The sequence below is a fragment of the Ochotona princeps genome, chromosome 31 (assembly GCF_030435755.1).
Source record: "Ochotona princeps isolate mOchPri1 chromosome 31, mOchPri1.hap1, whole genome shotgun sequence".
Classification (NCBI taxonomy): domain Eukaryota; kingdom Metazoa; phylum Chordata; class Mammalia; order Lagomorpha; family Ochotonidae; genus Ochotona; species Ochotona princeps.
Window position 1 is genome coordinate 11,238,024 of NC_080862.1, and position 14,322 is coordinate 11,252,345.

At 44.4% G+C, this 14,322-nt stretch overlaps 1 protein-coding gene across 4 annotated transcripts in view; it reads right to left on the reverse strand.

Annotated features, from left to right (window-relative positions):
• Positions 1-14,322, reverse strand: part of VLDLR (very low density lipoprotein receptor) — a 35,183-nt gene that overhangs the window by 5,176 nt on the left and 15,685 nt on the right. For all 4 annotated transcript variants that reach the window (XM_004591829.4, XM_004591830.4, XM_058657363.1 and 1 more), the window contains exons 2-14: positions 14,130-14,249; positions 9,171-9,293; positions 7,719-7,841; positions 5,584-5,955; positions 5,374-5,496; positions 5,174-5,296; positions 4,659-4,778; positions 4,427-4,552; positions 3,818-3,989; positions 3,022-3,240; positions 1,971-2,089; positions 973-1,112; positions 501-642 (exon numbers count right to left, since the gene is read on the reverse strand). In XM_004591829.4, the coding sequence (XP_004591886.2) occupies positions 501-642; positions 973-1,112; positions 1,971-2,089; positions 3,022-3,240; positions 3,818-3,989; positions 4,427-4,552; positions 4,659-4,778; positions 5,174-5,296; positions 5,374-5,496; positions 5,584-5,955; positions 7,719-7,841; positions 9,171-9,293; positions 14,130-14,249 (2,022 nt within the window). The remainder of the gene's footprint in view (positions 1-500; positions 643-972; positions 1,113-1,970; positions 2,090-3,021; positions 3,241-3,817; positions 3,990-4,426; positions 4,553-4,658; positions 4,779-5,173; positions 5,297-5,373; positions 5,497-5,583; positions 5,956-7,718; positions 7,842-9,170; positions 9,294-14,129; positions 14,250-14,322) is intronic.

Sequence of the window (14,322 nt, forward strand, 5' to 3'; positions counted from 1 at the left end):
TTGTGTCTGTTCAAGCAGACAGCTGAACCCAAGTGTGTTTGAAGGGAAGGCGGGGTCTACTCAAGACACAACCATGTACTAACAAGGAGGCCTGAGACAAATCCCAGCCTCAGAGGGAGCCAGCCCTCTACCCAACACCTTGGCTGCCAGAAACACAGTCTGTAGAGACACTTCGCTCCTGCAACTCTTAACAAACAATTAATAAGGAAAACTTGTGACACCCAAACTCATGAGGAGTCTGAACAAGAAGGGACGAAGGCCAAGGGGAAAATGAAAGCTATAGCACTGTGGGCTGGGAGGAAGATAGGCTCTGAAGCTGTGAATCCATTTCAGGGACGACATCAGAAATGGAAGCTACCAACCCCCAAGTGTGATGTGGCTGAGGTAGGCCACAGGAGGCAGAAGCGCCATGGTGCAGTTGGGTTGCTGGCAGCCAGCAGATTCCGTGTCATGCTCTGCCCCGGGAGTGGTCATTTAAGAACCTTCCTTCTGCATGTTACCTGATGGTTGCACGAGTTCATGATAGACGATGATGTCTTGGGCATCGTTAAGGTTGTTGACTAGAGTGGCCAGTTCTGATCCGGTGAATTTATTAGCTCCATACACTGCCTCATTTTCCCCATCTATCCAGTAGACACGATCCTAAAACAGAACCATGCCCCTAAATTAGTTTGTCCTTTCAGAGTAAGCCATGATCTCAGATCATTGCTGTTAACTGACCATTAGTGGACCATGCGTATTGGGTGCTGATCTGGGACATAAGACATAAAACCAAAAGAGGAACAAGTCTTGGTTTCTTAGGTACTTCGAGGAATTATAATCTAGTTTCTACCAAGTTGTGTATGTAAATAGTCTTTAACATCATATTCCCTTTTCCTTCCATCCCTTCCCCACACCTGCTCTTTCTCTTCAAAATGTGTAACACTTTGTCAAGGTCAAAGGTATATACTAGAGGTGAAACACACATCTTACCTCAAAAATGGTCAGTGCCAGAGGATGGGCTAGGAACTCCAGGGACTTGAGTACTATCCTACGATCTTGGCCATTTAAATCCACACTGGACAGCATATGCAACTTGGAATCCAGCCAGTAGAGGCGGCTTTTTATGAGGTCTAGGTAGGAAAAAGAACAGACACTGTGTGAGAAGCTGTTACAACTCTGGCTTCTGTTCACAATACCTGCCGTTGCCTGTACCTGCAATGTCATGATACACTGACATAACAGAATGATGGACTGACAGTAATAATAACAGAATGATGTTGCTGAAGTACTAGGCTACTGTCATGATACGGGGGGAAAGGGTGAGAGTGAGAACGACATGGAAGGTGGAGTGGCAAGTCCCTGAGCCTAAGGAAATCCAAAAGTTTACATTCCTGTTTATGACTCCCAACCCAGCACAGGTTGTCAAAAGAGCCAGGATAGCGTGAGGAGGGGTACCAGAAATCTGGGAAGTGGTCTTCAGGGTGTAAACTCATATTTGCTTTGGGGAGGTGTCTAATGGTATCTCAGGTTCTCAAACAGGCTGTTTATTGTTTTCCCCCCAATAAATCAGAAGAAAAGTGGCAGAGGAAATGGGAAGGCACCTGGGCCTGGGGTATTCTGTATGTCAACCCCCCCCCCCAAACTCACTAGATTTGGACACATATTAAAGCCATGTAGCCAACAAGCCAGGAATGATGGCACATGTAACCTGTTAAATCTACTGTCGCAACTGAGCTATTCACTACCTCTCAGCCACAGGGCTGCTTCCAAAAGTTTATGGAAAATGCACAGCATGAAAAAAAAATGCAAAGATTTTAATTTTCTTTGCAGCAAAGTACTTAGGTCTTCATACCATGTCTCGATCAACTTTTGGAAGTACCCTCATAGAAGGAACCAGAAAAATCATCTGTTGCAGTCCAGAATTTTATCATGAAGATAAATAAGATGAATACAGAGGGACTGGTGGCAGGGAAGGAAGCACTACGTACCTAGTGTAATACCATTGGGCCACTGGATGTCCACTGTCACCAGTAGGCGTCTGTCAAATCCATTCATTCCTGCTTTCTCGATTTTAGCTGGTTCACCCCAGTCTGACCAGTAGACAAAGCTGAGAGGAAGCACAACAGACAGAAATAAGCCTCAGTGGTTTAGAAGGACTCAAGTTGTGGCTTTCCAGAAAAGCTCCAAGAAGGAGCAAAGAAAGCTCTAGACACTGTATCTCTGGGCATGAATCAGTAACATTGAAGGACCTAAGTTAGGTTCCGGATAGATACAATGTAATAATCTAAAGCCCACTCTTGACAACATGCACCCCGGGCACTCTGACACATACGTTTCAGCCCAAAGTCATAAGGCATCATGTTTGTTTCTCATTTTTTAAAAGGCCAGTTGTTTCCAATGTGTGATAGATGAATTTTTCACAGTAGAGGCTGCCTTCCTGTTCTCTAACGAGGCTTCATGGGGGATAAATATGATGACTGCAGCCTTAATCAACTTCCTTGGCTGCCTTTCCTCGTTACTTAGTGGCTGTTTAGGGACACCCCTTAGTGAAATGTTTCTAGAAGTGTTGACTGATGTCAACTGGACTTCCAGACAATACGCATGTTTAAAATTAAATCATCGAGGCTATGCAGTTTTCAGAATTCCCACACTTCATGCTGATATTCAGGTTTGATTGTGCAGGGTTCACCCAGCAAGACATTTGCGCCCCCCCCCCCAAAAAAAAAGCTAAAGTAAAACAATAAAAACCCTCACTTGCATAGAAGCTGGGTGAGACATAACTTTTAATGCACATCAAACCAGAACTGTTTCATTAATGTCAGCCAGCAGTCAGGCATATGGGAGTCGGGCCCTATCATATAAATGAGGACATCCTGGGGTCATTCAACTGTGGCATCATTGCCACTGTCCACCAGGTGACCCTCTGCTTTAGGGACTGAAAAGTCCTGAGATTTCAGAAATAATTTGGGTTGAAGAAAAATCCTTACTGTACACAGATAACATCAAAAGGCTAAGTGACAGAAAACAAAAAGTACAAACCCAGACAACGGGTCCACAGCTATGGAGGCAGGCTCTCGCAAGTCCGAGTTAAACAGGAACTTCCTCTTGGCTCCGTCTAAGGTGGCTACTGAAATAGTCTTAGAAGCCGCATCAGTCCAGTAGATGGTCTTGTACACCCAATCAACAGCAATGGCTGCAGGATTATAGATATTGTCGATCATTTTAACATGTCTACCAACCTTGTCATCAATTGAGGCACTGAAACAGAATAGGTCACAGAAAATTTAAGAGTTTGTCATCACTCCAGCCATGAGAAGGGCTACTTTGCTTGCAAAATGGTCAATGGTTTTGTTCAGAAAGCGCTAGCCAAACACCATAGCTCATCATACTTCCTTTTTTAAACAATGCTGCTTAATGATTCTTAATGAGTGATATTCTAAGTTATCTAGTTGCTGATGAACACTCTGTGTGCAGGCACAACAAAATCCTAAGAGAAGCAATTTGTTTTGGGAAGATCACTTCTGATTTTCTATAGTTCCTATTAAGGAAAGGCATTTCCTTCCCATTTCCATTTGTCACAGCCGCGGACAGTCCTTCATCGCTTACAGAGAAATGGGGGAACATGTGAGGAATTCGGATCTGTTAAGGAGTGACAGCAGCAGCCATATTTACTTTTCTAATTAGAAAGCAATGGTCATTGAAAGTGGAAGGATCTTATTAGACTTGCATAACCCCAGCGACTTAGAGGCTAGCTTGGTGCTACAGCTCAGACCTTCCCCCAGGCCAAGTGACCAAAGGCTTATGCCAAGACACCAAGAATGGGACTGCCCGTTACCTGAAGATGGCCTTTTGACTGACGTCAGCCCAGAAGAGTTTCTGCGCAGCAATGTCAGCATCGAGCGCCACGGTGTTTCGCAGCTGCTCCACAAGCTGGATGTATTCCTTTCTCTCTAAGCCGATCTTGCGGATGTCCCTTCTGTTCGTGAAAATCAGACTTGGCTCTTTGCCTGTAAGACAAGGGGGTCAGGTGTGCTTGGACGTCCTGTGAAGATGGCAAAGTCCTTCCAAGTCACTTCCTCCCAACAGAGGAGGAGCACTTCCCAGAGAAAGATAACCACCGGCCACTCTCAGGGAGGTTGAAGTGACACTGTCCATCCACTGGGCACTTGATGAGCAAGTCGTGTGATTTAAATTGCACTCAAACTTGGAAACAGGAAGTAGGAAAATCTCCTAAGTATTCACAATATCGAGTGCAAAGGAAATGAGAAAAGCCCGTGTCTTGGGGAGCATCACGTGGACCAAGACACCGTGGGTTCAGTAGCACTGCTCTCACATTCCACTTAGTTTCCTATAGAGGATGACTATGGATGGTCAGTGGCTTTTTTATGAGCACTTACTCCTAAAGGTTCCCGAGTAACAGCAGTCCAAGTCCAAGTCGATTTACCTACTGCCTTGCACACGCCAGTAGCGAGATCCATCTGATAGCCACGACTGCATTCACACTTGTAACCGCCCTTTAAGTTGATACAGATTTGACTGCAGATTCCCGGGTTTTGGCATTCATCAATATCTAGGAGGGACATTAGGATTAGTCTTGCTGTTCTTACACTCTACTAGATCCTGAATGCCCTTGCCCGGCACCATCCCCAGGGCCAGGTTCTCCCCTTTCCACTCACCTCCACAGGTTTTCCTGTCAATTAGTTCAAACCCAGCAGCACAGTCACATTCATAGCCAATAACGAGATCTTTGCAGATATGGGAACATCCCCCATTGTTGACCAAGCACTCGTTGACATCTGGAATACAAATGCAGTGAGGTCATGTGATAAGGCGTTCCCAGTTGACAGCCTGTCTTACATTTTAAACCTATGCTACCTGGGTCAATGGATCCAGCTAACCCATGGTCCTTCGAAGAGATATGCATCTCAAGATTGGGGACAAAAAGAAACTCAATCTTTTTGGCAAATGAATAGTTTGTGAAGCAGTCTTTATCCAAGTTACTCTGTGGTTGAGTAGTCACCTATAAAGAGGGTCAAAAATGGAACTCCCTAGGCTTCTAAATCATACAGTCGCACTCTTAAGCCTCCTGACTGTATCTCAGTTCACCAAAAGTTTGACTGGGTATCACACAGGATGCCCACGTGAGGTGTGCCATGTCTCATTACTTGTGCTCAGGCAACCCTTCACTTACGGCATTCTTTCAGGGGCTCATCACTCCAGTCCCTGCAGTCTTGCTCCTGGTTACACACTTTGTTGATATCTATGCACTCCCCACTTCTGCACTTGAATTTTCCAGGGCCCAGGCACTGGTTGACTACGAAGACAAGTAAAGAATGTGAGTGGCTCTGGCCAGACCTTCCACATCCCCCAACAACGAGAAGAACCCCTCACCATTTTTGCAGTTGACTTCATCCGAACCATCAACACAGTCTCGAATCCCGTTACACTGCCTGCTGCCATGGATACAGCTCCCATCTTCACATTCAAACTGGTCGGGTCGGCAGGTTCGAGAGGCTACAAAGGGAGGGAACACTGTGGCATGAAGCCAGCAAGACTGTCTCCAGTCGAACGTGGTGCCACATGGACAACAAAGCTACTTACGGCAGTTGATCTCATCACTGCCATCTTTGCAATCGGGGTCACCATCACATCTCCACTTCTTGTGGATGCACTCGCCAGAGCCACACTGGATCTCACTGGCTGGGCACTTGGCGTGCATCACAGGCTGGCGGCCACACTGCTCAAGGGATTCGTCTGACTGGTCTGAGCAGTCCGCGTCATCATCGCACACCCAGCTGATGGGAATGCACGAGGAGGTACTGCATTGGAATTCATGAATGCCACAGGTGGGTGGGGCACAGTCCAGTTCGTCACTGCCGTCACTGCAGTCATCCTGGCCATTGCACACAAAGTTCCTGGAGATGCAGCGGCCACTGGAACAAGTGAACTCATCAGAGCTGCACGTCACGTTGCCTAGCAGAGAGGACAACTCAGTGACAATCCATCAGATTCGTTCCTTACAAAACTCTTACCCCCAGACCCAGTCTACTAATTCCTTGATCATTAAATCTTATCTTTCTAGTTTAACTTAAAAACTCAAATAGAAGAACCAGTTCTTGGAATATCAGGAAACAACCCTACCATGTTAAAAAAAAAGAAATGCAAGCACACTGTGAATAAGTTAGAGACAGAAATATAGGACTAAGAAAATAGCTGAAGAATGACGTGAGAACCATGATCAACTGATAAAGGTCTAGTGATCGATAACTTGAAACAGAAATGAGGGAGTTCATCTTAGAAGGCAGAGACTGACATTGTCCTGGTCATCAGCAACCTGCCGGTCAGGTCAGATCGTCTCAACAGCTGATACTACTGTGCTTTAGACACACCGGTGACAACATAAGAGGACACTTCAAAAAGTATATGGGACTGGAAATGAGAGGCACTGAGTTGCTGTGGTGTGGATTCTCTGCGAAATCCCATGACTAGGTTTTTCATAATACACGTTGTCCGTGTACTTACTGAAAACCCCTTCCGAAACAAGCAGCAAGACACCATCACCAAAATGGAAGGAAGTCACCTGCCACAAGACATGAGTCCCTTCTTTTTGGTTCTTTAACTGAGGAACAGAAATAACGAACCTTCAATATTTGCCTTTTTTTTTAAAAAAAGTCGCTTCTAGGCCTCGTATCACAATCCAGTAACCAGGTATGCTTGATAATGATAGTTATACTAGCCGATTTGTTCTTTCAGTAACATATTATGGTCACAGTGTGATGGCAATTAGGATGTAGACTACGACTCTCTTGGGAAGCAAGACTAGATTTACAAGGGAAACGCTTGGCAGCTCAAGGGCTTACCAGTGCATTAAACGCCACTCTGGGCCTGAACACTGAAACTCATTAGACTAGGTGCAGTGATATTGACCTCAAAGGAGGTGACTCTCTCTGTCCAAGATCGGTATTTTACCCACTGAGCCCCTGGGCTCCCTTGTATCCTGTTGTATTAGGAGCCCCATGGCCCTGCGGAGTCAGAGGCTCTATAAAAAAAAAAAAAAAAAAAGATTGGTAATTCCAAAGAGCATTGAAAGCCATCTTTGTTCAACCTAGAGAATTTCTATTTTTTTTCCCCCCAGGACTTCCCTTTGATATGCCACGTCTCATGGCAGATTCTCCAAAAGGAGCAACATGAAACAATAGGACAGGAACTGTGGACAGTAGACAAAAGCTTAGGTAGGCTTCTCCCAGGAAGTAGTTCTGAGCAACATGTACCAATTGTACTTTTGGAAAGGTTACCAGAGAATCCAAGAGGTTTGTATGCTGCTCAAGTAATTTACTGCAATGAACCAATCTAGTTGACACTTGTTTATCACCTCTTAGTTGTACTGAGCCAATGGAGGAAGACCCATGAAGTATTGTCCTAACAGAGCTTTAAGTCCACTCTAATTGCTTCTTCCCTGAGCTCATTCTAAATATCAATTCCTTGCCTTGATGGACTTACCTTCTTATTTTTTATTTGCCTACAAGAGACACTCAGCAATGGCCCATCACCACATGAGCATCTGTCAGAGTATTTGAGCGGTTATGAGGACCAGCCATTGAGCAGATATTGAAGTCACTGAAAAGCGAGTCAGTGGCGAATCTGTTGTCTTTACGTGTTAAGTCCGCTCTCCCCTGCCCACCTTGCTGGGAGGAAAAGGGTCTTTGGGAAATGCCATTCAACACTGATCTTCTTACCACAGTTTTCTTCATCTTCTCCACTGTCACAATCACTTTCACCATCACATCTCCAGGACACTGGGATGCACTGGGTAGAACGGGCGCCACAGCTGATTTCATTTATGCGGCATGTTCTCATATCTGTTGATGATATACAGTCTCAAAAGAGCCTCAAAACAGGTGACTTCCTGTGCTGTCTGGAAGTGGTAACACCTGTCACTCAGTGTGACCTGGCAGATGGATGAGACCTGCCTTGCTGGTCCTGGCCAAGGGAGATCCCTCTCCAGCTCCATTCTTTAGGAACCTTGCCAACCCATGCCACCTGGCAGGGCACCCAAGAGTCCTGACCATGTCACTCCTCAAGGTTCCATGGTGCGCTCAGTTCTGGCCTTTGTTTTACTTGGCACTCTGAAGTTTGTTGGCTGACCTGCTCCAAGACCATTATCTGATGGTTACAGTAAATGGTCATGTGCAGACATTATCACCTAATCCCAAATTCTATAAAGGCCAGGTGATGTAACACGTATGAAATCTTCCATTGCCTGGATTCTTATTAGCCTCCCTCCTAATATCCTCCTATTTTCATCTTGCAGAGCAGGGACATACCCTTATTCTCAACTTCACCAGATCATTCTCCACTGAAACCCGGGGCCACATCTTTTATAAAATCTGCCTTGAATTCACAGGCCTTTAATTCACCTGACTTCCCTGTTCTGACAGCAGCTGCCCTCATTGCTTGCCTAGAAAACTGAAAGCAACATCCTATGGCCTTTCCTGCTTTGTTTTCATTTATCATATTCTGTATCAGACTTTGTTCATGGTAGCCCTCCTCTTTAACCACCTCAACAAGCATCTCCTGCCTCATAAAGGTTCTGAAGACTTTACATTAGCATGAAAATGACCTCAGTTTATAGGATCCCAAACCATCATCCTCAATGCTCTCATGGATTTTTTTGCTATACATCAGCCTAGGGACAGAGACATATTCATGTGTATTCCTGTTGTTTTAGTAATTGGAGGTTACATGTGTGTTAAACCCACCAAATCATACTGTTACTAGCCATCTTACTGATTCAGTAACAGATTTTTAATAAAATGGGAAGCATTTCTGCTGGCCCTCAGGGAACCCTCCCAATCTGACTGAGCTTCCAGGACCAGTGTTCCATCTGCTCAGAGTCATTATTATCCAACATTTGGAATCTGTGCACCTAGTCAAGGAGTTCTTAATCAGATCTGCTGGCTTCATTCTTAAATAGCCAATGTTGAAGCTGCCCAAGAGAATGTGAGTCTTGTTAGACCAGGGAGAACATTCTTTGAAAGAGACTGTTCAACTGTTCATAACTTGTCTGACCTTGGAGTCAGTGGGCCTCAAAGAAAAAACAACACCGAGGAGTAAATTAAGCAACGCTCAGAGCAATGAGACACAGAACGGCTCAGAAAGGTTGAATTCCAAAAGCAAGTCACACTCACGGCACTGCTCCGGGCTTTCGTCAGAGCCGTCTTCACAGTCAGGGTCTCCATCACACTGCCATCGGTTGGGAATGCACTGGCCATTGTTGCACACGAAGTCAGACTCGGCGCACGTCTTCTTCACTACAGAGGTTGAGTTACAGGATTAAACTGGAAGCCTAGAGCCCTACCTTCACATCCGAGCTAAAGCCACATTTTGACATGTTGTCTTGTAAAATAAAGCTGAGTTGATTATTATCCAACTGCAAAAACCCAGAACAATTTGCAGGTTTTGTTGTTGTTGCTGCTGTTCTAGGGGGAGGAAACACACTTGAGAAAAGTGGAAGATATTGAAATCAAGGCAAAAGAAACGTGGCCCGTTATTTCACATCCTAGGGATATGCCTGACAATCAACTTCTAATGCGGAGTTGAAGCAACACTTGAATTTTCTTTCTGAATTTCTTCCTTGTTCAAGGACTTTCCAAGTGTTATGCTCCACTTTCCTCAGACCAGGTGATTTATAAAGGAAAGAAGCCTAGTTTGGTTCACAATGATGGAGGCTGGAATGTTCAAGAACATGGTGCCAGCATCTATGGAGCTTCTGATGAGGGCTCTATGCTGTGCCATGCCACAGTGGTAAAATAGAATGGCAGGCAGTTGCATACAAAAGGGCTAAAACCATCTGCTCTTTTCGTAACTGATCCAATCACACACACACACAGACGCGCACACACACACACACACACATAGCCTTGTTTCTAAAGAATCTCATCCCTTCTAGAATTCCTCATTGTCTCTCAGCCCTACTATATGGGGAGTCACATTTCAACAGGAGCTTCATAGGGGATACACCATGTTGCAACCACAGTTAAAATTGTAGCACATACAAGTTAAGCACCAAATGTCCCAGCCCCTGGTGAGGACACAGTATCCTGTTTGTTAGGAACTACATGCCTGTTCCCACTCCAAATTCGCATGTGGAAGTTGTAGTCCTAGTTGTAATGAGATTTGGAGAGATCACGAAGTCATGATGATAGAACCTTTTTACGAATGGGATTAGAGTTTGTGTGCCTGTTTTCTGTCCTCCTACATTTGAGGCAAGCTATAAAGCAGAAAGAGAAGCAATCACCAGGCATCAGATCTTCTAGCATCTCAATCTTGAACTCTGCAGCCTCTAGAACTATGACAAAGTTTTGGGGCTTAATGTATCTGGTTTTTGTTGTTGTTGTTGTTGTTGTTAACGAAATGGAAAGGGACCAAAATTCTGTGCTCAGGGCAACTGAAAACGCCCATTTATCGCACATAGAGGCCAAGCTCCTGTACGGAGGAGAGCTATCCCTGGTGTGTACACTAAGACACAGGAACTCATGCAGTAGGAAGTGGAGGGGACTTGGAGGCAAGTGTACTGAGGTAGGCATCTTTCTAACTCAAAGCAAGTGTACAGTTAACAGCATGTCCAGATGCACACAGAGGACATGATGGTCAGCTCTTCAAGGCCAGCACTGGATGTTAACTGCCTCATCAGAGGATGGAAAGCAGAATGGGTTGGATAATCTGGTCAAGCTTTGCACCATGTTTCTGCTTCTGTGGATACACCAAAGTGGACTTTATCAATCAGTCAATTTTGGAAAGATGTTCTAAACCCTGGAACTGCGAAGCTGACAATGTCTCAGGGCTAATCAAAGCCACTCAAGTAACATCCTCGGAGTGCTGTTCCCCATATCAGAATCTGTAGGACGTCATCAAAGGACCATCTCCCATCCCCAGGAACTGATGCTGTTTGATAGCAAGCAGCAGTCCTCTCCCCTTCCTCTCCATGGACATAGGAGTTAAAAATAAACCCCAAATACTGAAACATATGTCCTACCCAGCTTTCTCTATATCCTCCTCTCCCCACCCTAATCTGAGATTCACATGGACATGGCATTTCTCTGAACGATGTAAATAATAATAAAAGAAATTAAAAGATTTCAAGGCAACATGACACATTTTAGTTCTTCCCGGCAAAGGGTAGGCTAATATCAGTGAGCTCTAGAAGATGTTAAAAGTTGCCAGTGCTAGCATCTGACAACAACTGCTAGCATTAAAGCAGCCCAAGGAAAGGTGTTACTTCTGCTACTAGTTCTCCCTGGGGCAGGGCTTTCCCCTATAAAGATGGTTATAATACAACGAAAGATGCTGTCTAAATGGAGACAGTGGCTGTGGGGAGACACTGTTCAGTGCATCAGGAAGATAAGCACAGACTAAGACTGTCTAAAGCAATCCAGGAAAACATATCAAGAGTAAGAGGAGTCTTCTTGAAGTAGCCACATAGTCTTCCTTCCCTATGTGCCCGTACTCCCCACCTCAATCACCTCTGATATTCTTCTGCAACAAACGCTGTGTGAGGGAAAATTGCTTGAAAGTTTACAATCGGCAGAAAATTTGAAAAGGACTGTTGCTAGTTAGGGATTTAACCCGGGAAGAACTCTCCGGTGTAACTTTATATACTGAAGAGAGGAGAGACTCTGATTGTAGTGAAATTTTTCAGAACTCAGGATGACATTGGCAAGCTTTGCTGATTCAGAAAGCATTCTGCATTTCCCTGAGTTGTGTAGTCAAGGAAACAAGAAAGGCCTCGAGAGTTCTCAGATGCACACCTGTTTCTAAAATCCCCCAAAACATTCAAGCCCCAGTGTTAGCAGATTAAGTGTTAAAGATCATGTCCTCCCAAGAGTGGAGGGAGAGGCCAGAGAGTCTGTAAGGTTAGTTGCTTTAATTCAAATTTGATCTTCACAAGTTGCAAAAGGGCGAGTATGGGAATGGCTATGAGAGAGACCGCCTGCTTTTTCCAAAGCAGAAAATGTCGAGGATAGGAAAGAATGGTTGTAAAACATGTGAGCAAAGGACAATTGGGGACAGACAACTGCTCTAGAGTTCATCTGGCTCTAATTTATGCATAAACTGGGAGGGTAAAGAAACGCTATTTCAGCTGCACCTAGAGATCATAAAAAAAATGTGGATGGAGCACAGAGGAAGAGAATTATCAGTGGCGTACTGAAGACATCGAAGTTACTGGTTAAACAACTCCACCTGTTAGAAAACAATGAGTTATTGGGAGCAATGGAAGCCATGTAGTTTATAAAATCTAAGCCAAGTTGACTCAGTGTGCCGGTTGACATGCTCCCAAGAAGCCTAGAGAAAATTGTAATCTCACTGACTTCGAAAGTTTTCAATAATTGCATAGCTCTTCTGTTTCTGAAGGGCACACCTCCAAATAGCTCGCAGAGCCACCCAGAGTGAAGCTCTCACATCTCTTCCCAGGATGCAGAAACCAGAGCAGAAGTGTTCTTCCAAACTTCATGGCTAACATGTATCTTGGAAAATGATGCATGAATTTGTAACTCTCTTACATCATATTAAACGTGTCTTTTAATTCCTACGAACATTCCAACGCAGCCTTAAATACCTGATTTTTCCTACTTGACTGATTTAAGTTTTTGTGCACCCAACTCCTCTCTTTCAAACTCCTCTATAGCATGTGACCAGTCCAGGGTATTTTTGCAGAGATTGTTTCAGAAGAAGCCAGCAGTGACCACCAGGATGACCCAGGATGTCTTCTACCGACTTGACTGGATGATAAAAGATTATCACAACATAAAGAGAATTATTGCTTTGTAGGAAAAAGAAATGCATTTTGCCCACTGCACAGTTCAGAATACAGGAAAAACTCCCACTTACACCGATTTAAGAGTTAACATGAATGAGGACCTTCTAGTGAAATATTCAGAGAACTGGATCACCTAGGTAACCCAGAAATAGCAGGGAACTCAATGTCTGCTGTGGTAGATTAAACTCTACTTTGTGTTAAAAATGAAATGACGCAAAAGTGTTGCACATGGAAACTATTCTTGGTCCTTAGGCTGCAAATAAGTTTCTTGCACAGGAACGTGGAATGGGTTTTTTTAGAGGAGTCCCATCTGCATATTGGCATGGAAACCAACACGATGGTCTTGCTTAGAGACATTAAGCATCGAACCGTATGTGCCACGATGTTTGCCCTGTGACATTTCAGTAACTATGCATGAAGAAGTCAGTAAGGGCATGACAAGATGGCTGGTGTGGAACCCACATTTCGTTTCTACGTGGCTCCCACACTTTTGGTTGTACAGTGAATATCTGCATTTAAAAACTTTCAAAAAGTCCATGACAATATTAGCATCACTACTGATGCACCGCATTGTGGCAGGATTTCTGCAACAAAGGACAATAAGGTTGTGATGTAAACATCAGCATGCATTCAAGACACCTGAATGTGACCTTGACATGAGATTGTAGGGACTGCAGACACAGGCATTTCTCAGTGTTCTTAGATACTGGTCAATGGCTATGAGGTTGGATTCTCATTCTCTTGGGAAGAGAGTGCCTTCCGCCTTGTCTAATGCTTTTGAGTGAGCAATTTACTCTAGGCAGAGAATTATAACAGGAATCCTTATCTGACTTTAATCTGTGCTGGCTAGTAGTTTCCATGCCAGGGGTAGATTAACCCCTCAGAAACTTTAGGGGACTTTGTAGCGGGACTTTGTAGGGGACTTTCATTTCTGGGTTCAGAGCCATTTGAGAATTAAAAAGAAAAAAAAAATCACTTCTAAGTGGTCTTCTGTCTGCTTCTATTTTTAGTCTTCCCCTTCCTTTCCGCCAGCTTCCTACACCCCACGTTTGCCTGACCTACAATAAACCAGGTCCTGTCATTTGAAAGGAACTTCACTTTATCTCCAGCATTCCACACTCGAGATGATAACCTTGTATCACGTCTATTCAATGACATCCCTCAAGACCAGGAAGTATAGATTCTTTGATCTCGCAGCATTTCTTAAGGAGTGGACTTTGTTTGCCAAATCTCAGAGCGTTTGCAGAAACCAAGATAACATCATCGAATTTCAACACAACATATGAGTCCAAGTCAGGTGGCAGGTGAGATTCGCACGCTCTCTACTCACCACAGTTCTTTTCATCGCTACCATCAGCACAGTCTTCATCCCCGTCACATTTCCACAGCTGGGTAATACAGCGGCCATTGGTACACTGGAATTGGGATGGTTCGCACTTGGTTTTTCTCCCTAGAATCAGGAAGGCACGCTTAGCAAAGTGAGGACCAAAGGATGACGCATTTGAGAGGCAACTCTCCCGAGA